The sequence below is a fragment of the Vigna angularis genome, chromosome 3 (assembly GCF_016808095.1).
Source record: "Vigna angularis cultivar LongXiaoDou No.4 chromosome 3, ASM1680809v1, whole genome shotgun sequence".
Taxonomy (NCBI): domain Eukaryota; kingdom Viridiplantae; phylum Streptophyta; class Magnoliopsida; order Fabales; family Fabaceae; genus Vigna; species Vigna angularis.
The window spans coordinates 11,417,703-11,441,453 of record NC_068972.1 but is presented as its reverse complement, the minus strand read 5'-3'; the positions used below and the strand labels follow the sequence as shown (position 1 = coordinate 11,441,453).

General features: G+C 36.4%; 5 protein-coding genes across 9 annotated transcripts; 1 reads left to right on the top strand and 4 right to left on the bottom strand.

Moving 5' to 3' along the window:
* Positions 1 to 1,194: 1,194 nt before the first annotated feature.
* Positions 1,195 to 2,310, bottom strand: LOC108341459 (uncharacterized). The gene is made up of 2 exons (XM_017579138.2): positions 1,984 to 2,310; positions 1,195 to 1,899 (listed from the first exon to the last, which is right to left on the bottom strand). The coding sequence occupies exons 1-2, from the start codon at positions 2,308 to 2,310 to the stop codon at positions 1,195 to 1,197; spliced, it is 1,032 nt and encodes a 343-aa protein (XP_017434627.2).
* Positions 2,311 to 2,449: 139 nt separating this feature from the next.
* LOC108341458 (uncharacterized) lies at positions 2,450 to 3,877 on the bottom strand. Its single transcript, XM_017579137.1, has 3 exons — positions 3,293 to 3,877; positions 2,977 to 3,202; positions 2,450 to 2,901 (listed from the first exon to the last, which is right to left on the bottom strand). The coding sequence occupies exons 1-3, from the start codon at positions 3,875 to 3,877 to the stop codon at positions 2,450 to 2,452; spliced, it is 1,263 nt and encodes a 420-aa protein (XP_017434626.1).
* Positions 3,878 to 6,272: 2,395 nt separating this feature from the next.
* Positions 6,273 to 13,012, top strand: LOC108343330 (nuclear transport factor 2). 5 transcript variants are annotated; one of them, XR_001833490.2, is made up of 11 exons: positions 6,274 to 6,623; positions 6,710 to 6,844; positions 7,156 to 7,462; positions 8,598 to 8,863; positions 8,965 to 9,148; positions 9,365 to 9,486; positions 10,216 to 10,281; positions 10,535 to 10,616; positions 10,962 to 11,138; positions 11,323 to 11,386; positions 12,177 to 12,444. XR_001833490.2 is itself a non-coding variant. In XM_017581544.2 (10 exons), the coding sequence occupies exons 1-9, from the start codon at positions 6,585 to 6,587 to the stop codon at positions 11,126 to 11,128; spliced, it is 1,362 nt and encodes a 453-aa protein (XP_017437033.1). In that variant the 5' UTR covers positions 6,273 to 6,584; the 3' UTR covers positions 11,129 to 11,138; positions 12,177 to 13,012. The 5 variants fall into 5 exon arrangements, 4 of the variants coding, with proteins under 4 accessions (XP_017437033.1, XP_017437032.1, XP_017437031.1 ...); XM_017581544.2 differs by lacking the exon at positions 11,323 to 11,386 and having other exon boundaries at positions 6,273 to 6,623; positions 8,971 to 9,148; positions 12,177 to 13,012; XM_017581543.2 differs by lacking the exon at positions 11,323 to 11,386 and having other exon boundaries at positions 12,214 to 13,012.
* Positions 11,887 to 15,124, bottom strand: LOC108343331 (uncharacterized). The gene is made up of 6 exons (XM_017581547.2): positions 14,396 to 15,124; positions 13,837 to 14,009; positions 13,525 to 13,603; positions 13,197 to 13,424; positions 12,510 to 12,682; positions 11,887 to 12,267 (listed from the first exon to the last, which is right to left on the bottom strand). The coding sequence occupies exons 1-6, from the start codon at positions 14,867 to 14,869 to the stop codon at positions 12,210 to 12,212; spliced, it is 1,185 nt and encodes a 394-aa protein (XP_017437036.1). The 5' UTR covers positions 14,870 to 15,124; the 3' UTR covers positions 11,887 to 12,209.
* Positions 15,125 to 17,489: 2,365 nt separating this feature from the next.
* On the bottom strand, positions 17,490 to 22,258 carry LOC108340925 (3-isopropylmalate dehydratase large subunit, chloroplastic). The gene is made up of 15 exons (XM_017578492.2): positions 21,995 to 22,258; positions 21,728 to 21,865; positions 21,471 to 21,641; positions 21,199 to 21,351; positions 20,914 to 20,982; positions 20,709 to 20,825; positions 20,130 to 20,204; positions 19,917 to 19,994; positions 19,739 to 19,834; positions 19,606 to 19,655; positions 19,253 to 19,307; positions 18,993 to 19,124; positions 18,420 to 18,467; positions 18,173 to 18,331; positions 17,490 to 17,845 (listed from the first exon to the last, which is right to left on the bottom strand). The coding sequence occupies exons 1-15, from the start codon at positions 22,028 to 22,030 to the stop codon at positions 17,708 to 17,710; spliced, it is 1,515 nt and encodes a 504-aa protein (XP_017433981.1). The 5' UTR covers positions 22,031 to 22,258; the 3' UTR covers positions 17,490 to 17,707.
* Positions 22,259 to 23,751: the final 1,493 nt, after the last annotated feature.

The window sequence follows — 23,751 nt, the reverse complement described above, 5'->3', positions numbered from 1 at the left end:
AGAGGTGGAGGAGGCTGCACAGGGTTTTGATGAGGGTGTGGTTGGTCTTCTTCTTCATCATCATCCAGATCGTGTTGCCAAGCACCGTTGACATAAACAATTTTCATCCTCTTCAAAGAATTGATAGAAAAGTGATGTCGGGACCCTATTTGAGTGCTGGGATCGGCTGAGACGTCAACTCCACAATATTGCATGATGTGTGTGATAAGGACACCGTATGGGAGGGCTGTGTCACTGACCTTGCATTTAAGCATATGTTGCATGATGTGATGAGGCCAATTGATATGTATATTATTTTTCAGCACCCATATCATAAAAATATCTTCGTGCAATAACCTGGCATAATTCCCTGGTCGTGGAGTCAACATATGCACAATAATATAATGGAGAAGTCGATCATTGATATTCAAACAACCAACGGTTAAAACACCTTGACCACCCTCCAAATCTGGTATAACCATAGTAGCTAATGCCATGTCGCGGTCATATGGAAAATCGTCTGGGATAGTTGAGTAACATAATTTCTGACCGTCGTACTTCAAGTTAGCTACATTCAACCAATCAGTAGGTTTGAATCTAATTTTTCTCCTGTTGACCTCAGTGAGCAAATATCCATTTGCAGATATCTTCAGATTTGAATAAAATACTTTGACTAAATCCGGATAGTAGGGTCCCTCTAATGTCAGAAATTGGCTCAACCCTTGAAAAAGAAGCTGTTGTTGGAAAAATAACTCTGAACCGGTGAATGAATCAAAATTCATTATCTTTGGAGGAATTACACTTCTTGTATAGAAATCAGCTGCATAGTTCTCCATTTGATGACTGTGAGTGAAAAAACGCCGCTGATCTAATTGTTCCTCTACAGATGGTCTAACATGGGGTGCATCTTCTGCCTCATTGACAGTTTCTTTTCCCTTACGGGTTCTTTTTGACCTTCTTGTTGATGATGATGCCATCTGAGAATTTTTTCAACAACAAGCTATTTATTAAAACAACAACAAAGGATATCATAACACGTTAGTTATATATAACGATAAAATCAAGAAATGATACATATTCAACCAAATCATTACATCGTTAACATAATAGAAGTAAAATATTACATCCACCATAGAAATATAATAAGTCATAATTAAATCACTAATACAGAATTGCGTCCTTATACTAATAGTAGTAAGTCATATATGGAAATTCTTAACAGTCACCGTCCGATATCATTTTACATAATTTGTTCCACCGCTTATGTGGTGGCAATCCCATCAACCTCTTGGTGCATGTCGGGTTTCGACATAAGAAATCATAGCACTGCTCTAGCAAATTATCGTCACTGATGTTCATAGCAGTCAACATTTCATAAATGTCTGCCTCAGTATATGTGTAATTGGGGGTGCGACGAAGAATCTCGGTTTGGGAACGTAGTATTTCATTTCTGTCCTCCATCACTGATACTTGACGCACTGCGGCATCAGAAATGACCCCAAAATGTACATTTGATGAGCTTAGTACATTTGCAAACCCATCCAGACTAGTGGTCAACTTATCAAATTGGGTATCAATAGAATCCACCATAGGTGCCTTCCTTTTCGAGCCTCGTGAGGAAGAAGTCCCACCAGATGGGACGGAAGGCACAGATTGAGTCTGGGCCGGACTATATTCATCAACAGATTGAGGAGGCGATGGTGGAGTTGGGTCTCTGTATCCTGTCCACTGAGACTGTTGTGGCATGTACTCAACATTTTCATTCAAATCAACAGTTACATGAGGACCAACACGTTGTCTTCGAGCTTGACGAGCAGTACGAACACCACTCCCAGTAGCTCGATCAGCTGCCCATAACTCCACCATTAAATCGTAGTGTTTTATACTGTTTACTCTCCACTTTGCCGCAGCTGGTCGCGACTGCAACAACAAAGACAATAAACACACTGCTTCATATTAAGTATATTAAGGATCCACATAAAAAATGAACATTTTTAAAAATACCTGAATCAGGTCAAGCCAGACTTCGTCCTCAGCATGAAATGTCATAGTTACTGGATTCCAAGCAAATCCACTCAATCCAGAGAACAAGTCATGCACCTCACGCCATTTATCCTTTAACACTTTCTGACGATTTTTCACATTATTTTTTGTAACTGCGACATACCCAGCGCTGTGAAGATGATCAACTATGTTAGTATATGCTTGGGTTGTCCAGCTTCCATCAATCCTATTACCCATTCTTGATTCCTCGATCATGCATTGTAGTAGACGTGCGTCCATGTCCTCTGTCCATTTCATAAACTCTCTAGTAGGACCAGAGGACGGCATGGCGGGTGCCTTACCCCTATTCATTTTATACCTAAAGAGTGAAGAAATATTTTGTATGTTAACATAAAACATCCTTAATAATATGTTCTTGTCATACAGATAAAAATAAATTAAAATACAATACAATCAAATACAATAACTACGATGCTTGGTATTCATGCCACATTTGATCAGCTATACAATCTCTAATACTACTTCCAATCCTATGGTCCTCTTCTCTAACTTGAGATGAAGTCCCATCATGTTCTTCCCTTTCATTCAACTCGTTATCAACTTCATCGAGTAAGGAGTCATCGTTATCTACGCCCCGAAGGAAGTTGTGTAATATACAACAAGCTAGTATGATATTAGTCATCGTCTCTAATCCATAGTGTGGTTCAGTGCCACTTCCAATGATAGGGAATCTTTTTTTCAACACCCCAAAAGTTCTTTCGATTACATTTCTCAACGACGAGTGTCGATGATTGAACAACTCCCGTGCATTTTGTGGTCCTCTGCGTGTATATTCTTTTAAGTGATATCTGACGCCTCTATATGGAGTCAAAATTGTGCTTTTCAACATGAAACCTGCATCACCTAGGTAGTATTTTCCTACAATTTTCCACATACAAAGGTAATTAGTTACCACTAAATAATTTCATGGACATCGATTGTTTACACACTGACCTTGGGGGATAACCAACGGATCATCCCGATCAAGAGCATTTTTTAATATTCTTGAATCGGATGCAGTGCCTTCCCATCCAGCCAGAACGTAGGTGAATTTCATGTCAAAATCACACGCCGCAAAGACATTTTGTGTTGGCCAATCTTTTCTTCCTCGAAATCTCGGAGCTTCGAAACTTGGAACCCTTACCCTAACATGAGTACCGTCTATGGCCCCCAAACAATCCTAAACATAAAAATATTAACTCATCATATGTCACAGAATTTGTTATCGTCCTTATTCAAATAACATTAACAGATGTAATGAAATCACTACCTTAAAGTACGGATAAAAACGACTGTTGTTCAACACATATGGATGAACCTCATTTCCTGATGGTTGTATTAGAAATTCTGATTCTAAACTTATGATAGCGTCCAACACATTGTGAAAGTGTTTGCTAACTGTCGAACCTGATCGATGAAAGAAAAATGCCACACTACGATTCTTAACATTATGACCAATTATATGAAGAAATTCAGCAACTTGTTCCTCCACGGTCGACCGAATTGCGTCCTTGACTAACCCAGTTGATCTTACTCTCTCACAAAGATTAATAAATGCCTCTGGACCCATCCTAATAATGTCGCGGCACCGATGAGTATGCACAAGATATGACATTAACTGCTCCCTACGACGGTCTCTATCAGGTAGGTAATTGCTTACACTACTGGAATCAGTGGAGTACATATTCAAGATACTCAATGCGTGTCCAACAATGCATAACATTGTGATTGCCGCTAGTGATGTGGTTATTTGTAAGTGTTGACGTATCATTCCTATAATCTTGAAGTCTACACCAACCACATCATCATCTACATCTTCGCGGTCCAGATATGATAAATCTATATGTTCTTCCATCTATATTTACTTACACAATTACACATACTACAATCAAAATCATGCATTACAATACATGATTAAACATATTTGATATATACATTAATACATTCAACTAATCATTATAAATAAACAACAAAAAATACCATCACACAACATCAACTTATCATACAATATTTTTAATAAATACATATACATATATCAAATGATATCCAGGTTTCAAAAATCAAAACACATTCATATACTAAATAACATTCAAATATAAATGTGCATTATATATTTCATTAATACATTCAAGTAAATGTAGACATAAGCACAAGCACCACTGATTCAATCATTTATATATATTACAACCAAAATCATGTAAAACACTAACCTCTTGAAGACCACCAACACGTCAATGCACGCTTCAATATGGTTTGAGGTACAGATTTCCAGAGAAAGGTGCACACTTCAATATGGTTTTGAGCTACAGATTTCCAGAGAAAGGAGGTGCACACTTCAAAATGCTTTGAGCTTGAGATTTCCAGAGAAAGGAGCTACACACTTGAATATGGTTTCACCTATGGTTTGAGCTAGAGATTTCCAGAGAAAGGAGTGCCACAAGCTGAAATCAGACAACCAATTTCACTACCTTCCAATTCAAACCTACAAATATAATTCCTATATTAGTTAACGGTTTAGTTAAGGGCCCCATTTCAAATTTTATTGCACATAACTGAAGTCAACTAACATTTCATATATTTAGCTTACCCAATATCCACAAACTTCACGCCTCCACCACGATGCCAGAACGTCCAACCACAGTCAACACCTGCATCAAAAACACACCGTTAGATTTCATAGTCTTTCACCCACCATGCACTTACGTCTATCTTCTTCGTCGAGCAACAGCCGAATACGTTCATTCAACACTCTTCCATGCATTGCAGCAGGTCCGGTGCCCATTAATCACTTCCATACACTACTTTATCATCTGCCAGTGCATCCACACAGGGATGAAGTCCTAAATATCTACGTATTTGCTGGCTGGAAACTGCCTAACCCTCTATCAAATGCCCCTGAACCCCGGATCTAAGACCACCTCACAAGTCCCGCCATAGCTTTGGGACTGATAACCCATCCACAACGACGCCTCTCTAGACAGGTCTTCAACATTCAACGTCCATAGCTTCCAAAAAACGCATATCAAATGCTTCCAAAAAACGCGTGCAGACCAAGCTCTGTAATCGGTTACCACTTCACGTAACCGATTACAGAGATATACACATTCCTTCAGTACACCGTAACCGCAAAGCCCAACCCCGTAACCGGTTACGGCTACTGTTCATCATCTTCTCAGACACGCCCATCCACGCACAATGTCCTTCTTCCTCATCCTTACAGCCCTGCACATCAAAACCCTAAACCCTACGCATGTCATAATGGATTTTGGTATGTTACTAACCTAACCACTGTCTCTTCTTCGTCTCTGCAAATCGTTCTTCTCTTCCTCGCCTGAGCTAACACAGCGTACCAGTATCTCTTCGCACACAACTAAAGAGCAGTATCAAGCAGTGTAGTAAGCTTCGTACCCCTCAATAAATAACATGAACCACCCACAACCAACCACATATCAATTCTCGGGTCAATGGCACTATGCACTTTCACTGTGTGGCTGCAGGAATCTTTCCTGTTGAATGCATGCGTGTATGAAGCACCGTAGCAACAGCTCTCCGTAGCTCAGCTCAGGAATCTTTCCTGTTCATTGCCCACGCATCCACGCCAACCAAAGCATTCTCGTGTATGCACAATGTAAAGAAAACAGTGGTGGAGTGTTTTCGATTTGTTTAATATATACCATTCACCCTGTAATCGGTTACCCTTTGATGTAATCGGTTATTTGGTGCATGGTGAATGGAATCTACGTATGAGGAATTTAATAAAAGGTGCAGGGCAAACTCGACATTTCAATATAAATCAGTGCAAATCTTCGCACATCCGCGGGTGATGAAAATTCGATAAATCCCGCAAATCCGTCCGCGCTTTTCCTCGCCAATCGTCTCATACGAACACGAGGGTTTCTTCAATTCGTCGCCCTATAATCGCCATGGGTGCATGCGAACACAGCCTAAAAGAATCACATGATATGTAACAAACAACATATCTAATAAAGCTATTGTGACAAGACAAAACACTATCAAATAAATCAAATTTATATTTTGAACAAATGATGATGTTATGTAATGTTATTGTCGTATTAGAAAATGCCATCTATGTCATTCTAGATGCACAAAATGGGATAAAACTTTAATAGGTGGAACAAATTTCATTAATTTTAAAAGGTAAAAGCCTAATTTAAGGCGCTAAAATCTGAAACACCAAAATATCTCATATTGGGAATTAATGGAGAAAAAAAAAATACAATTAAGCCTAAAGAGTGAGACAGTGAAGTGGGGGAAGGCTCAAGAAAAGGGGAAAAGGTGCAGCATGCTTCTTCTTCCATCTTCCAGCAACATGATATCATCAACAACACAGACCCAGACAAAACAAAACTAAACTCCAACATATCACAACACAGACAACATTAACTAAACAAAAATAAATCTCTCTCTCTCTCTCTCTCTCCCTCTCTCTCTCTGGGTCTGAAATCTCACCTCTGTGGTGCAGATCTCAAGTGGGATCTGAGGTGAGGTGAGGTTTTGATTGGGGGAGGGGGCAAGACGCCTCCTTTTTAGGGTTTTCTACAATGGCCACACCCTTTCCGTTTCCCCTCTCCGCTACTCAGGTTCACGTGTAATTTCTTTTTCCCACACACCCTTTTTCTCCGCCATGATAATTAACCTCAAAAGCAACCATTTTTTTTTTGTTCAGGTGGGTACTTACTTTGTGGGGCAGTACTACCATGTTCTTGAGACCAAGCCCGAGTTGGTGTATCAGTTCTACTCTGGCGCCAGCACTATGATACGCATTGATGGCAACGCCAGGGACACTGCCACTGCAATGCTGGTTCGTTTTTTTTTTCTTTTGTTTTCTATTTTAAGGATATTTTGGCATTTATATTGTGGTTTGAAATATAATTGCATTATTGGAAATTTGATTATTTGGAATATGTTATAGGACATTTTCAGCCTTTCTAGCTTTTTGTTCTGGTTTTCTCTTGTGTGATATTAGTCAATTTTTGATAAGAGGTTCTGACCGCTGTTTTTGAATTAGTATATTAGTCAGTTTATTTAGTAGTGGAACTGTTCTGGTTTTGTCCAATTATTATAGTGAAACTCTTATTTCCTCCAGAATTAAAGAAATTTCTCTCTGGGCAGCAAATCCACGCGCTTATTATGTCAATCAGTTTTACTGGAATTGGAATCAAGACAGTACAATGTCTGGAATCTTGGAGTGGTGGCGTTCTTATATCGGTTTTTGGTTCTGCGCAACTTAAGGACTACAATGTGAGGAGGAAATTTATGCAATTATTCTTCCTTGCACCCCAAGAAAAGGGCTTCTTTGTGCTCAATGATATTTTTCACTTTGTTGACGAGGAGCCAGTTCATAATCTCCAGCCTGTATTTTTGGCTCAGAGCAATTTTGACTCAAAATTAAAGGCTACTAGTACAATTAATAAACCAGGTATGTTCTACTTCAGCCTTTGGGATCTTGAGTTTTGATTGAATCTTATAATTATTGCTTCACTTATTAGTTATTTTCATTTGAAGATAAATGAAAAGTGCAATATTGTTTCTACTGCTTTATGTACTCAGAAGTTAGGTCTCTATGACTTTCTACTGTCGTCATGGATAATCCCTGTTCTTTTATGTGGATTTTTTTTATCTGATTTTGTTCAAAACCCGACTTAGACTGGTAGTCAAATTTTCATTATATATTGCTTGTCCCAGAGGATCTGGTAGTTCTTCAGGTGTTAAGTCAGAAAATGTAAGTTATTGAACTTTATTCCCTTATTTGGATTCCTAAGCTATTATCATCACGTGCATTGCATCTGGTGCTACTGCAACTGATAACTGTGTAGCTTATTATTGCAGGTCTGTATTTATTGTTTATGCATAGTCAAATGTTATATTTTGTCTATTCTCTACATCATCACCACCCATCAGTTATCCATTGTCACCGGCCATTGTCACATTCACGACTGTATTGTTGCTGTTATCAAATTTTAATTTAGCTGCTAGGTTCTATTTGGATAAACTTGTTCTAAATATTTTCAGAGAAGAAAATGAGAGTTAAAATGAACTTTTCTCATAAGTTAAAATCAACTTATGCTGTTTAGTGAAAATCTCTCATTTAACTTCTCTGAAAATTGACTTGCATATTTTGATTTAACTTATAGAAGAACGTTTGATTTGTTTTTTGTTTTCTTTTACACAAATAGGGACTTAGTATAAATGGCAACCACAGATTTCTATCAATGAGTTTCTAGCTTAATATATCTGAACCACATATCCGTATGAGTTTAGCCATAATAAGCAGTTGGTGGTGATATTTTTTAGTGTAAAATGGTAAGTGAAGATTAATTGCCATAACCAAGAGTTTCTAGCTTTATAATCTGAACCATATATCCATATGAATTTGTCCATAACAAGTGGTTGGTGGTGATTTTATTTTATATTGTAAGATGGGAAGGGGAGATTAATTGCAAATTGCATTTATTATCGATAAATGTTCTTATAAATCATTAAAATTTCAATTTTTTTTTTTTCAAAATCTAGTATTTTCTAGTAATTGAGATCTATGAGTTTTACTTTTACAGTTTCCAACAACCTGTTGGGTGGAGATATACAGGCAAGGGACTTCGTTGCTAGAAATGAGGTCAAAGAAAACGGGGCAGTCAATACCTATGGATTTTCACAGCAACAAATTGCACAAGTCCATGAATCTGAACATGTTCAGGAAGATGTTATCATTGAAGAGTCACATGGTTTTTTTCAACCTTCTGTGAATGATGTGCAAGAACATGCACCTTCTTCTGCCGAAGAACCTCCTGAGGAGCCCCTAAAACATACTTATGCTTCCATCGTATGTGTGAACTAATGAATGGATTACTTGCTGCACGATGTTTTTCTTTTTGTGATTATGTTATGACTTCGGAACTGACTATGTTATGAAACTGTTGGAAGTTACAGGTTGCTAAAGGACAAGTCACACTATCTGTAGCTTCTCAGCCATCTCTGAAGAAGGCGCCTTCTTTGGATAAGGAGCATTCTACACCAACAAGTAGTCAGCAAACACCTACATTCACTAAAGCATTTGAAAGGTCTGAAATTGATGTAGCGGAGGACATTCCCACGGCTGATGATGAAGGTTACTGTGTGTACTTGTTGAGACTAATTCATTCAATTTTTATTTTTATTTTTTTTAGATAGTTACTCTGGTGTTGATGCCCGTTTATGACGGTTCATTACATCTTTTCACCAATAATCTAATTTGCTTAAAAGAATCATTGCTTGCTTATCTGTGGGTTTTATTTTTAACTACTCATTTATTAGTAACATTTTATTTTATTGAAAATGCCTACAGATGAAATCAAATCTGTTTATGTGAGAAACTTGTCCCCTACCGTCTCTGCTTCTGAAATTGAAGAGGAATTGAAGAATTTCGGCAGGATTCGACCTAATGGTGTAGTCATAAGAAGTCGCAAGGTAGGTTTTTACATCATCAAATCATTGTAGTCAATCACATGTGATGGTGCTGCTATAGCAGCTTTGCACATTGGATTGCAGCCTTGGAGCAGCTTTTGTGTATTAGTGTGATTTTGTGTGCTTTGACGTGCAATTATAGCAATTTCGTTTACTGTGTTTGCAAATGAAACTTCCTCTTCCGGCACTGTAGTGGTGTCATATTGTGCTCTTTTATGAGGAAAATGTTGGGATTTCGTACAATCGATGTTTTATCCGATCAAAATCTCTATTCCTCCCTCGCTTGCGTGCCATGCCCACTCAGAGAGAATCCCCATCCATCTTTTTGTCACGAAATCTCTGACATCACAGCTTTCTTTGGGCATTTATCTGACCAATCCTTCAGTCTTACAACATTGCTCTGTTTTATCCTCTGGTCTTTCACCACTCTCAGTCTGTAATAGAACAAGTCTTGTATTCAGTGTTCTGTGCTCTCTTGTTCTTCTAAGCTCTACCATATAATTTTTATTTCCTCTAAAATCTAATCTGGTGTTGTCTTTGCATTGATAAAAAACGTCTCCATCTTAAATATTAGGTATTTGTATTGTAGTTAATGTAATGTGTAACTTCAAATTAGCAGTTATGTGGCTTTGCACTGCTATTAGGAAATGACTACTATGTTTTAAATAACTATTTTACTTTATTAATTCATTTGTATCCCATTACAGAGCTAATTTTTCCAGTTATCTCCAGGATGTCGGAGTCTGCTATGCATTTGTTGAATTTGAAGATATGAATGGGGTTCATAATGCAGTCAAGGTTTGGATTCCGTTTTAGATAAATTTATGATATCCACTTGCTTTGGAATTAAAATCATGTTTTAATATCACCCCCTTTTCAGCAAAAAACAATGTTAAACATACTAGTTGCTCACAATGATTACACAAGTTTTCGACCTGCATTGCTGATCTAACAAATTAAACTGTTTCTGATCTTTGGTATATTTCCAGGTTCAGTTACATTTTTTCAATTTCATAAGAAGTAGACTCATGTTTGTTTTGTATGTTTACAGGCAGGATCTGTTGAAGTAGCAGGAAGACAAGTATACATTGAGGAACGAAGACCAAACAGTAACATCCCTTCCCGAGGAGGAAGTATGTCTTCTTAAGTTTTCATCTCTGTTGTGTTTTTTCTTCTGCAAAATTTCTCTGTTCATGAATATCCTTGACTCAAGACAACACACACACACACATATAATTCTTGGTTAAAATGAAAGTTCAGAGAACTTACATGTTTGTGAAGCTTTTTTTCTTCAAATTTTTAGCTGTTTTTCTGAAAATAAGTTGTTTTTTTTTTAAATAAACTGGACTTTTGGGACATAAGCTCAAATAGTAAAGAAGTTGTTTTTTTGGAATCTGAAAATTTGTAGCTTATGATTATTTTCTAGAAACATTTTTTCTTTTTCAGATTTTTGGTTGTTCTGACTTGATCATCAACAGGGAGGGGCAGAGGAAGAAGTAGCTATCAATCAGAAGCACAGATAGGGCGTTTTGGTCCAAGGAGCTATGGCAGGGGAAATGGGCAAGATGGAGGTGAAAGGGAGTACAACAAAACCAGAGGAAACGCTTTCTATAGGCCCACTACCCGCCAAGAGAGCGGATATTGAGATTTTCAAGGTTCAACAATAACCATAATTTTTTAACAAGAGAATCAATTTTTGAGATTTCAGCATCAAATAGTCACTTTCAATAGATGTTAAGAACCAAATATTGATATTTTTATGCCTTAAATTATGTTCTTGGAATATGATTCTTATTTATTTATTTATTTATTTTTAATGTAAGAGCCGTTTTGTTTCAGGGTCATTTAGAGTTGTACGAACTGTTACATACTTTCTTGGAGGAAATATACGAAACAATAAATGGTTAAGATAATTTAATTGTTTCTAAATCAAATTGTGTATGGTCTGTTATTTTGTAACATTTGTTAATATGTGTAATTTATGAGCGTTTTCATTAAAATTTTCCTGTAGAAACTTCTTAAAAATCCAGTGAACTGTGTATAATTTGTTAATATATTCTTAAAAACAAATGAGATCATTTTGCGTGCGCTTGGGCATTTCAAACTAGAATTTTCATTACAAGTCATTGGAACACTAAAAAAAATGATATTATTACGTTGTCTCAGTCATTATTATTATTATTATTATTATTATTATTATTATTATTATTATTAGCATCACTTCATCTTCACAAAAAACAAGTGTAGGTTTTCCATGGAATCTTTCATGTGACTCTGCATGAACTTTTTTTATCCCTAACTAGCTCTTTGGCGTAACAAGGATAGTCATAGTAGTATCAGAATAGATTAAAACAAGGTCCATCAATTAGCGGGTACATCTCAACGAATGCCATACTAATTAGGGAAATAAATTTTCTTAACTAGCTTTTTTAACTTAATCATAAATCATTTCGTAAGTTATTATTCTCCTGCTGAACCATTAGATACATGCCATTCTAGAAAAATAAAGGCCAAAGAAATGCAGTTAGTAAATGCCATTCTAGAAAAATAAAGGCCAAAGAAATGCAGTTAGTAAATAAATGTGATTTTCTTTATTGTGGATGAGTTAAACTTTCTGCTTAGATGTGTTGATTGTGTGCAGTTTCTTTATTCACCAGCAACCACAAGCATTTATTTGGCACATCTTTCTGCAGAATATCACTTGAAAATGGCTCTGCCTCTAAATTTCAGCTTTCCCCATCATCTGTTTCCCAGAGAAAGGACGTATATGCTGCCAGAACATTGCTGAAAGAAGAAAAGTTGTAACAGTTGCATCTTAATTATTTATGCAAATACTTATTTTTCTTTTGTTCAGAATTAAGGGCACTTATATAGTGCATTGAGCACTAGTTATAGATGATTCAATAATTCTTTCAACGAAGGATCAAGAAGAGCCTGGCCACCATGAATTTTTCTCTCCTATTTTTCAGAATTATAAACATGTTCAGAAGCATAACGTTTTATATAAGTGTGTCTCAAAACTGTACCTATTCCCAGGAGTAGCCTGAACTGCTTGCTCAAATAAAAATGAAGCTTTTTCCTCATCATGATGAAGTTCCCATACTAGTTTGGCATATTCTGATATCATTTCACCGTCACTGGGATCAGCTACTATTGCACGTGAGTAGTAATCCTCTGCTGCTTGATGATCTCTCTTGGACTGTACATTTAAAGTGGAGGTGCATGAACGCAACTTTACAAGGCTCAGAATTCTCTAATCATAAAGTAAGTGATATAAAGTTTACACTCATGTAATTTCTAATATATACCCTTGAGCTGTAATGATGAATAGTGATCAGACATGCTTAATTCTATTATGGTAGTTATGGATTATATGAAGGGGCTATAGTGCAAAGCCCCTTGCTTGTTAAAGACTTCATTATAATTGGAGAGAGAGGTTCATGTAACTAGTCATAGTTTGTGCCTCAATTTGTAAGAGGCTGGTTGTTGTTTAAAGCCATAAATGAATATTCTGTGTACTGATTTCGTCCCAGCAAACCCAAAATAAAATGTTTTATAACGAAAGAGAATAGAGAATAATGGTAAGAAGACTTTCTTCATTCAAAAAAGAAAATTAGACAAAGAATCATGTATTGGTGTTTAATCATATGCCCAACGTATTTCCTAAAAGATTTGTTTGACTCTGAAAATTAAAATAAAATGAAAAACCTCACCTGCAACAGAAACTGAGCATACTTTTTCAGAAACAAAGGATTGTTTGGATTTTCATCAATCATCTTCTGAAAATAATCTTCAAAATTACTTTCTTCACCACAATTAGCTGCTGTAATTTGTGCTGCATCAGTCTCCTGTCTACTTGAAAGAACTGAAACTTGGCTGATTGGATCGCTTGTTTCTTTGGAGGAGTTCAAAAGTTCGGTCTTTTGATTTTCCATGTCACTCTGCGCTTAGATAAAAACCGTGAGTATTAAATAATCAATGTGTCATTCAGAAGAAGAAATGACCCCTAAGGAATGAAAAGATCAGAAAAGGCAAAAGCACCTGAATTTCATGTTTTCCATCTTCATCCTCAAAATCTTCGACTTTCCAGAGAAAACTAGCATATGCTGCAAGAACATGGCTGAAAAGGATATATTACATGCTTACCGTTATCTTATTTTTTTAGTCAAGGAAAACTGAAGAATTGGTTTGTCTAAATAGAAGTTTTCAATTTCTGCAGGCTGGAGTAAGGTTGAAGAGCAACTTTTTTGCCAGTACTAAGCTCTAACTGATGATAATTTTAGCCTTTAAAGCACAATGACCATGTTGTATTTAATTTTAAATGAGATGGATATTTCGGCTCTGGCAATCTACCTGTCTTGAGGTGCAGCTTGAACTGCACGTTCAAAATAGACTAATGCTGTATCCTTGTCACGATGATTCTCCCACACTAGCTTCGCATACTGTGTCAAGGTTTCACTGTCATTAGGATCTGCCATGGTAGCTCGAAGAAAGTATTCTTCTGCCCCTTGAAGGTCTCCATTAGACTATCATCATTAGATGTAAAAAATTGGATGTCAAGCTTCTGAGAAGAACTATGAGAAACTTCATGCTAGTCTCAAAGAAACTAAAAGATGATGATTAAACAATATGCCTTAGTTTGTCATCCAAGCATGTCTCCTACAAACCTAATTAACACTTATATATGATTTTCAGAAAACGAGTTGTCCAAATAGACATGCCTCATGGGATTTACTACAAACATGAAAGGTTCAATGTCTATGCCCATATCAATCTAAAACTAACAAGACCTGCATCTATTCATGTCAGAACCAAAATTTCAAAACTGATGTATTTTTGAATTGAAGAATGCACAAACTAATCCAAAATCTGCAAGATTTGCAATCAGTTTCATTCATGATTGACAACTCACTTGTAAAAACTGCGCATACTTTTTAAGAAGCAAAGGGTGGCAGGGATACTCATCAATCATCCTCTTGTAATACCCTTCAAGATCCTCACTTTCTTGCAAGTTGGGATTAAATATATCATCATCCATAAGTTTATCAAATCCTATGTCAGCATCAACCCCAAGCCCCGTTGCCAAATACATGGGAGGACTAGCTGGTTCAACATCTTCCTCTTCAATACTCAAATTCTGAATCCCATTGGACCAATCATTCTCATTCTCAGCTTCCTCAATCAAATCCATCTTCTTGTTCTCAAAACTGAACTCACCACTGCCCGTGACTTCCAAACTCTGTCCAAACAAAACAGTTTTCTTCAAAATATCTTCTGGGGTGATGCCATCATCTCCGTCAGGGTTGTTGTATATTGCAAATGATGGAGCTGAATACAAGGTTGTCGATTCAAAGTCATCCTCCATCACTGACTTGGAACTGTCCATGGTGCTATCAACAAGATATGCCAATATCTGTAGTTTGCTGCTAGTCTCAGAGATGTTAAACTTGATATACAAGGATGAAAAACACAACCTAAAAAAGCAAGGTCGGTTGTTAAATATTGCTAGCAATATTATGGCAAGAGACTGAGTTATTGAGAAATGGCAAATTGTTTGTTTCTAGTTTATCAGCATTAATTCTGGTCCAAGCTTTTGAAAGATTTTTCGCTTGCTTTATGTTACAAAAATCCAGATCCCAAGTCCACCTTTCATTAGACCACGAGGAGGAACATGACCACAATAATTGCATATTTAGTTCTCATATATTAATAGATCGCGCTTCGTTCTCAATTTTTTTTAAAATTGAGCTAGAAAAACTGTACAAATTTATAAAAATAAAAATGTAATAAAAGTCTAATTTTGTTTATTCTATATAACAAGCAATACTTTCTTATTAACTTTTTGACAAATTTGGGCTGAGAAGGTAAACATTGAAAGCTTAAAAGGATAAAAAATAATTTATTAATTAAGATTAAAGTGAAAAATATAATTGATTTTAGTTTTGAAAGTGGAGTTATGAAAAGAAGGTCAAAAGACCACCCACCAGAAGCAAGACCAACGTGATTCTGCTGAAGAAGCGCAGGAAGAAAGAGTATTGTCACATGAAAGTACTTACATTGGTTGATTTTATTGTATTTGTATATGTGTATGTCTGCACAACTTTTTATCAAACAAAATCAAGAATGAATGAAATCTATTTTTTTTTTTATATTTTGAATGGTTTTTATGAATAAAAAAACTATTTAAAAAGAATGTAAATGAAAATATTATTTACATTAAATGAGTTTTGTTGTTGAACAATAATAATATTACATGTAAATGTAATGGGTATTAAAAATAGTATTTATTGATAGATAGTTAGGCGATGTGAGAAGGAAGGAGTAGTTAAAAAAAATAGTTAATTACCCATTTAGTCTAAAAAAGGAATGGATAGGATTTAAGTGGTTTTAGTTGGTTAAGAAAGAAAGCGAAAACAGCAGTGAGAATGAGAAGAAGGGTTCAAAAGAAATGAATGGCCACGTGGAGGAGATTTCGCCACCTCAGCACTACAACAACGATGTCAATATACGAAGATTTTCAAACCCAGCACCATGACCACCGACGCGCATTCTGATGCTAACTCCGATTCCGACGTTAGCATTGGCCAAAACAACTTCGTTACCGACGCCATAGAGGAAGAATACATTCTAGTTAACAACGTTACGTACGAAACTCGCGCCACCCCAGAACACCAGTTCCGAAACTCTCCAGTGCCACACTATATAAATACGCCCGCACCACAGTTCACGAATTCTCCGGCAAGGCAGCATACTAGCTCGCCGGCACCGCTGTATATGAACTCTCCGGCATGGCAGTATAAGAATTCTCCTAAACCACATTATATGAGCTCTTCGGCGCCGCAGTTTAAGAATTCTCCGGCACCACATTATTTGAGCTCTCCGACACCGCAGTTCAAGAATTCTCCGGCGCCCTAGTTCAAGAATTCTCTGAAACTGCAGTTTATGAATTCTCGGGTGCCACAGTTTAAGAACTCTCTGGCACCGCAATCAATTCTCCGGCGCCGCAGTTTAAGAATTTGCAGAATCCGCAGTATATAGCATCTCCGAAGCCGCAATATATGGCATCTACGAAGCCGCAATATTTAGCGTCTCCGAAGCCGCAGTTTCAGAACTCACCGGCGGTGGGGGCGCGCAGTTCCGGGCGTCGCTGACGGTATCAAATCTCTATCCGAAGAGGGGGGAGCCGATGCATTCTTTCGGAAAGGTGAACGGTGGGATTGAGTACATGACGGCGCGGAGGTCAAACTAGGGGAACATGGGACAGATGGTGATGACAGAGTCGGAGCTGGGGCCATCCCCGTCGGAAGTGGCCACGGCGATAGCGAGAAAGCCAGTGATTGACGAGGGGGAACACGAGAGGGCGGGAGGGTGGAGCTTGGACCGGATCGTGGAGGGGTTACAGTCGAAATTGGAGAGGTGGCGGTCAGACTTGCCGCCAGTGATTGATCAGGTTCTCTAGCCACCCGACGTCGAGCACAAAGACGAGCCGCCACTCTCAAAGGCACACCGACGGTTATAGGAGTGGGGGCGGGGTAAAGGGTACGGATCGTAGTGGGAGTGGGTTGTTTTCATGCTTTAGTAAGATCTGCAGTGTTGAATGCTACGTCGGCAGCGACTCTAAAGGAAAGAAGGGCCGCTGCCGCTCTGCCTCCATGGACGACAATACCAGCAGCCTTCTCTGATGGATCCAAACCCACTACAACAACATAGGAATATTCTTGTGCCTTATTGCAAAATGTTGTTTCCATGTCATCAATGCACTCGTTGGAGAATATATGAATCTCCATGGGATATACATGTCAAGTACTCAAGTCAACTATTTTGTGCTTAAATAAACATGCTTGAGTAACCATTTATGAGCAAATTTCAAAAGTTTCAGATTCCTCAACTCATTGACAATTCTTGCTTGATAACATGAGGAAATTAACTATAAGAAGAAAAAAAAAACACCCTGTGATTGATTAAGAAGCATTGTATTATTCTTGTGTTGTAATGTAGCAGATGAATTTCAACAGAAACCCTTGCATGTATATCTTGTTCGGTAAACATTATCAACCATACCAATCTATCTTGACAACTTTCCAACTGCCGTAGTTTTAAAAATCCTGCTTACAAGCTCATTTTTACCAAATGCATGATTCTGGCTCTAGCATATAAATCCTTCCAGTTCTATCATTTATTTTTCCAAGTAGGTAGAAACTGCTGTCTACACATGGTAGCTTATCTACAGGAACTTCCTGGGATCAGTTACGAAACCAGTTAGTGCAGATGCTGCTGCAGTATACGGAGAAGCAAGATATATCTGGCCTTCTATGTGCCCCATCCGACCAGGGAAATTTCGATTTGTTGTTGAGACACAGACCTGCATAGAGTGTCCTTTCATCGGTTACATCGAAAGCAAAAACAATAACACATTCAAAATATAAAGGAAGTTTCTGTACATTTATCTATAGCTGCTCCAGAAAATACAAACCAGCCTTTTCTAAGGAATTTGACTTTAGCAGAAGGGCAATGGCGTTAACTGGAATATGACCCAACTACGTTTTGGGTTTTATATTTGGCTCCGAACAATAATTTTTGTCATATGATGTTTCCAAGAGATCCAACTATTTTAGCTACACACTAAAATTTTCTTTTTAAGCAATACTTTATAAAGGGTAAGTTCGATTTGAAGAAAGTGCAGGTTTACCTGGGGTTCATTCAAACGTCCAAATGTGTCTCTTGGACCACCCATACATGCAGCACAACTAGGACTTGCTGGATGATCACATCCAGCTTCTTCAAAAATCTTTGAACAAGTCTTGCCACCTGAACCAGGTACCTCAAGTGTGTACAGGTCCATCCAAACCTGAAAATTTGACAATTTTGGTAATTGACACTAATGAAACAGGAGACACACCCCATAACTTGAATAGAAACAGTAATCCTTCACCCACCTTCTGTGTAGCAGGAACAAGAAAAGTAGGAACTTTGACAGTTTTTCCCTACAATGGAACCAGTTTCATCATGCAAAAGATGATAAAGAAATAAAAAGAAGTGTCAGTTACTAATGTTTACTAAGAAGAAAAATAAAAAATAAGAACTAAGATCAAAATATCCTATTGTCTCACATATACTTCTCTTCATAAAACCTGTGCTTTTCTTGTATGCATTGTAAGTGTTATTATTTACAATCTCATTTGCAAGAGTTATTATATACGGTAACACATTTACATCAGACATAGATATTGAAGTAAACTTATTTATAGTGATTTTTAATTTGAAGACTTCCACTACAGGTGTGATGAAAAATAACAAGCTTGCCTCAATCCAAAATTCCTGATTCTAATTCATCATCATGACAGATTCCAAACATAGACATGAAAGTCACTGCAGGATTGTCATCCTTCATGAAGAGAAGTGATTGTTTCAAGCCCTCCCCAAAATGAATCCAATCTCCACCATAAAATATATGCAGTTTGTATGTTATAAAGAATATGAAGTAGAATAAGAAATTGTAATAGACATACACCCGCTAAGAAAACTTTTGCTGCAGCCATAAAATCTTCAGTCTTTCCACCAGTACAGGATCCAATGTATACTCTGTCAATTTTCACATGGTTGCATTCTCTTGCCAAAGCACGATTATCAGGAGAATGTGGCTGTGTGGTGGTTTAAACATATTACGCTATATTAGCAATCAAACACAATGATTTTTTACAATACAAAGTTCTTTACACTTTTATGGCAAAATGAAGCCAAAGAATATGATGAGTTGAAGTCAAAGTACCCTCGCAACCAATGGTTCCATCTTTGATACATCAAATCTATACTGGGCTAGAAATCTAGCACATAACGACAAAAGACAAGAAAAAAAAAGAGATTTCAAAAGATCACATAAGAGAAAAACGAAGAAAACCAAGGTGGAAATATATGAATTATTCAGAAAAGGGGATTTATATTTTAATTATGTCTATATATATATGTGTGTGTGTGTGTATATATATATATATATGTGTGTGTGTGTGTGTGTATATATATATGTGTGTGTGTGTATATATATATGTGTGTGTGTGTATATATATATATATATATATATATATATATATATATATATATGTATGAGTAGCAAACAGAACTTGCCTTGCATTCTCATCACTAAAAACTGGTTCATATGGTGAAGACGTCTTATCCTGTGCAAAACCACTCAACAATATAAAATCCATGGCAGTGAGAGAAAGGGAATGCATTAAGGGCATTGATTAACTCCAATAACCTCTAAGTATTTGTATGTGGTTCTATCAGCAGCAACAATACCATTTTTCCCTCCAGCTTCTACAACCATATTGCACAGTGTCATCCTTTCTTCCATCTACGATACAACAATTCCAAAGTCACATACTTGAGCAAATAACATAGCTTAGACATAAAAATGAAAAGTTAAATATACATACACTTAAACTTTCAACTGTTGTCCCAACAAACTCCATCGTTTTATATGTTGCACCAGACATGGATATTTCACCAATGATCTGAATTAGGGTAAAGGTTTTCAAAAGGCAACACCTTTGAGAGAAAACAATGTTATAATGTACTAGCGCCAAATAATTTTGATTAACCACATTTTATTCAAATGGAAAAACACGTGAGAAGAAAACATCACCCACGTTCAAGATTAGATCCTTTGCAAGCAAATAGCTGGGCATTTCACCATCCAGTACAAATCTTAATGTTGGAGGCACCTGCAGTTTAAGCATGTTTCAGACATTAACCATGGTTGATATCAACAAATACTAAGATGTTATGCAGAAGAAGCAGAAATAATGGTGTTGGCTCATATGGAAGAAAGACAAAAAATTTGGATTTTCCCATTACACTCCTTCACCCAAAATACTATTAGGCTTGGTGCATGGATATATGGTGTTGGGTCTGTTGAGGAGGAGATTAACTAGGGAGATACAACATGAGATCTGAGTCCAACTATATAAGGGATTGACACCACTTTTTACCCAAAACCTTAAAACAATGGATTAATAGGTATTTCACCTTTGTAGAGAGCTATATTTTCTCATTTCTATCAAATGTGGAACTTAGACTCACACTTGGATTCCCAGTATGATGTATCACCTTTTTAATGATATTTATGGATAATTGAATAGGCAGTCTTACAGACTCATAGTCCTAATGAAAAGTCTTCACCCTCAACAAAATCCAAGTATTTTTAATGAAGACACTTTTTTACTTGCCTTGAGTAAGATCTTCCCTGTCCCTAATATAAAAGCTGCATCAGTGTTACCAACTCCTGTGGCAAACTGACCAAATGCTCCAGCTGATGTGGTGTGTGAATCAGTACCAAACAAGACCTGTTGTCACATATGAAGTGATAAGAACATTTCTGAAATCTGTAGATTTCAGATTTTAACATGTCTTAGCTTTTTTAACAGAACTCACCTCTCCAGGTCTGCAATGACCCTCTTGTGCTAGAGCAATATGACAAACACCTTTATAATCTGGATTAGCCTGCAATGTGTAAAAGAATTAAGGTCTTGATATAATAATGGTTGACATTAATTGAACTATGGTTATAATTTTTATCTTTCTTCAACAAACATTTTCTATGCTCAGATTCTATACATATTAAGTTCTTTGAAATCTTTAAAACGGAAAAGGATCAAACTATAAAAACGAAACCAACCGATGTTTAAAAAACAAAAAAAGACTAAAGAGAAAGCGTACCCTGAAATTACTGCGATCTTGAATATCATAGAAGTACTTGATATCTTGCTCCACACAAAAGTCTCTTGCAATATCCACGTTGCGGTGTGCACGTTCATCGTTTGTAAATATATAGTGATCAGGGATAACCACAACCTTTTCACGGTCCCAAACCTTTTGGTGTACAAATTTCACATCGCTATTATTATTCAAGAATGTAGTAACGTATCACTAAACAGTTTATTCATAACTAGAATTTCAAACATGTTCCAAAGAAAAAGTGTTGGAGTTACCTTTGCAGTGTTGCCAAACTGTTTCTTGAAGATTCCAGTTATCCCTGGACAAGTGATATCATTGATCATCAAAACATCCACATCTGTCCATGCGTTTTCCCCTGGTCTCACTTCACATTTCTCAGCAGCTCTTGCCAGAATCTTCTCTGTTGCAGTCATGGGAATTTTGGTCTGCAGTGAACCAACACACCAATATTAGCACTATGTATAATAATTTGAACATGTCGTTGGAAAACATGGAAGAAAGTGAACAGAACTGAGCCAGTTGCAGAAGGGTTGCGTTTGTTCTGGGATGACACAACAGAAACAATCTTCTTTGATGATGTTTTCTTGCATGTCTGTCTTTGCCCTGTTGTAAAGGATCGTGAAGGAAGAGCAGAGAAACTCAAGTCTTTCTGAAACAAAGTATCAGAATAATTCAGAATCTGAGAAAGCAATGGTTATAGTATATGATAATAAGAGAATATTAACATTAATGTTGTAGTGTTTGTGTGTGTGGAATGTAAGCTTATTGGTGGAAAGACCTTGCAAGTTGTGAAAGGTGAAGAGATGAATGCCATGATCAAATTATGATAAAGGGAAATCAATAAACAGATTTTGCTTTTCTGTTTTTAGGTGTGTGTGTATGAGAGAGAGAGAGTTTCTAAGAACAAAATGAGAACAAAAAGGTGAAATTTATGGCCACTTTCCCTTGAACTAAACAGCCTATAGCTGCAATCCAAGTCTCTTTCAACGCAAAAATTTTGCTGAATGATTATTTTGTTGGATCTTGCAAGAGGGATCCGTGGGAAAGACACAAACACCGATGAAATAGTCTAATATAACATCATTCTTTATTCAAAATCTTTATTCAAAAATCTAATAAATTAATATGTCATTCATGTTTTATATAATATAATGTTTTACTTTGTCGTATGACTTCAGTCACGATTGGATTCCCTAACTTTCCATTTACCCTTTCACTTTTTCACTCTTTAATTCATGCTCAAATCTGTCCAGCTTTCACTGGAATGTGATTAGATTTGAACATTTCATGCTCAGAACACATCCTTAACCACGGCAAGGTGTTTAAGTTTGGTGTTTAATTGCATGTCTTATCAATTAATTGCTATTATTTTATAGTTATTTTCATAAAAGGTATTGTTGGAATATTTTATCCGTCTTTTTTTACTCTCTGTGTGTATATAAAATATTGTGCTGAGTGTCAAATCATTAGGTAGATAAACTTTGATTGGAATTAATTTTGTCTTCTTTCAATCCCAAAACTTCCACGAATAATAGCAAAATTTTACTTCCTCACACAAGGAATCAGAGGAAACAATTTCTTCTGCCCTGAGTTTGAACACTGTTTGTTTTACCACATGTTGTCATTCAAAAGGCCCATTAAGGTCGTCCAGATATAATTGTTAATAGAAGCCATTTTCAAAAAGCAGATACCTGATTTCAACGATACATTGAATCTGTTCTTAGCTACATGGAAGCAGTTCAGTTAATTCAACCATCCGCATCCCTTTCTCTGTCCCCATTCCTCTTCACAAAAATTAACAAAAAATAAATTTGAAATGATCAAATTGTAGGTTTTCTCTTTTCTCGATGTTACTTAAAAAAACAAAAAAGAACTCAACTGTGAGTCCATTAAAGAGAAATGAGAAAATTAAGTGTGAACGATTTATAAACTTTTTCTTAAAGATTTTGGATTAGAATTTATATCAAGTTCTTATATTTGATTCAGATTTTATTCATATTAAATCTTCCTTAATAAATCCTTTAAGATTCATCATTAATATTGATATTAGAACTTTGAATCATATGAATAAAAGAATTAATTTTCAATCTCAATAAAACCATTTTAACCTATTAACATCTTGAGTACGCAAATCTCTTTAATTAATCACAATAACGTTTAAAGAATATTTAGATATAGTAAATAAATCAACCTTTTATCTAAAAATTTAAATGTAAGTAAATATTATTAAAATGTATGTTTTGCAAGACCTTGAAACAACAGTTACAAAAATACTAAAAAAATAGAGTGGCATAATAAAGCTCACAAAATGTGATAGTATAACTCTCACATAGGGATGTTGCTCCTCAAGTTAGAATAAACTACATTACTTGATTAAAGAACAATTCAATTTGTCGATCTACAAAAAATCACGAGTCATTTGGTTTTAAAAAAAATTGCAAGAACCAAGGATCATAATTATCGAACCTTGTGAACCCACTCATGAACACATCTGAGAGTGATCATTTTATATCCCAAACAAATAGCATTTTTGCA

What these genes read in the sequence shown, in the direction of transcription:
- LOC108343330 (XM_017581543.2), top strand. Translation starts at nt 6,585, where the DNA reads ATGGCCACACCCTTTCCGTTTCCCCTCTCCGCTACTCAG. An exon ending in TTCCCCTCTCCGCTACTCAG is followed by an intron (nt 6,624 to 6,709) that starts GTTCACGTGTAA and finishes TTTTTTGTTCAG; the next exon opens with GTGGGTACTTACTTTGTGGG. An exon ending in TCCCACGGCTGATGATGAAG is followed by an intron (nt 9,149 to 9,364) that starts GTTACTGTGTGT and finishes AAATGCCTACAG; the next exon opens with ATGAAATCAAATCTGTTTAT.
- LOC108341458 (XM_017579137.1), bottom strand. Translation starts at nt 3,877, where the DNA reads ATGGAAGAACATATAGATTTATCATATCTGGACCGCGAAGATGTAGAT. An exon ending in GTTTTTATCCGTACTTTAAG is followed by an intron (nt 3,203 to 3,292) that starts GTAGTGATTTCA and finishes TTTTATGTTTAG; the next exon opens with GATTGTTTGGGGGCCATAGA. An exon ending in TCCGTTGGTTATCCCCCAAG is followed by an intron (nt 2,902 to 2,976) that starts GTCAGTGTGTAA and finishes GGAAAATTGTAG; the next exon opens with GAAAATACTACCTAGGTGAT.
- LOC108340925 (XM_017578492.2), bottom strand. Translation starts at nt 22,030, where the DNA reads ATGGCATTCATCTCTTCACCTTTCACAACTTGCAAG. An exon ending in GTCATTGCAGACCTGGAGAG is followed by an intron (nt 20,826 to 20,913) that starts GTGAGTTCTGTT and finishes ATGTGACAACAG; the next exon opens with GTCTTGTTTGGTACTGATTC. An exon ending in TTGTTCCTGCTACACAGAAG is followed by an intron (nt 18,332 to 18,419) that starts GTGGGTGAAGGA and finishes TCAAATTTTCAG; the next exon opens with GTTTGGATGGACCTGTACAC.
- LOC108341459 (XM_017579138.2), bottom strand. Translation starts at nt 2,310, where the DNA reads ATGCCGTCCTCTGGTCCTACTAGAGAGTTTATGAAATGGACAGAGGAC. An exon ending in TCTGGCTTGACCTGATTCAG is followed by an intron (nt 1,900 to 1,983) that starts GTATTTTTAAAA and finishes TTGTTGTTGCAG; the next exon opens with TCGCGACCAGCTGCGGCAAA.
- LOC108343331 (XM_017581547.2), bottom strand. Translation starts at nt 14,869, where the DNA reads ATGGACAGTTCCAAGTCAGTGATGGAGGATGACTTTGAATCGACAACC. An exon ending in AGTATGCGCAGTTTTTACAA is followed by an intron (nt 14,010 to 14,395) that starts GTGAGTTGTCAA and finishes TAATGATGATAG; the next exon opens with TCTAATGGAGACCTTCAAGG. An exon ending in CAAGCTGCACCTCAAGACAG is followed by an intron (nt 13,604 to 13,836) that starts GTAGATTGCCAG and finishes TATCCTTTTCAG; the next exon opens with CCATGTTCTTGCAGCATATG.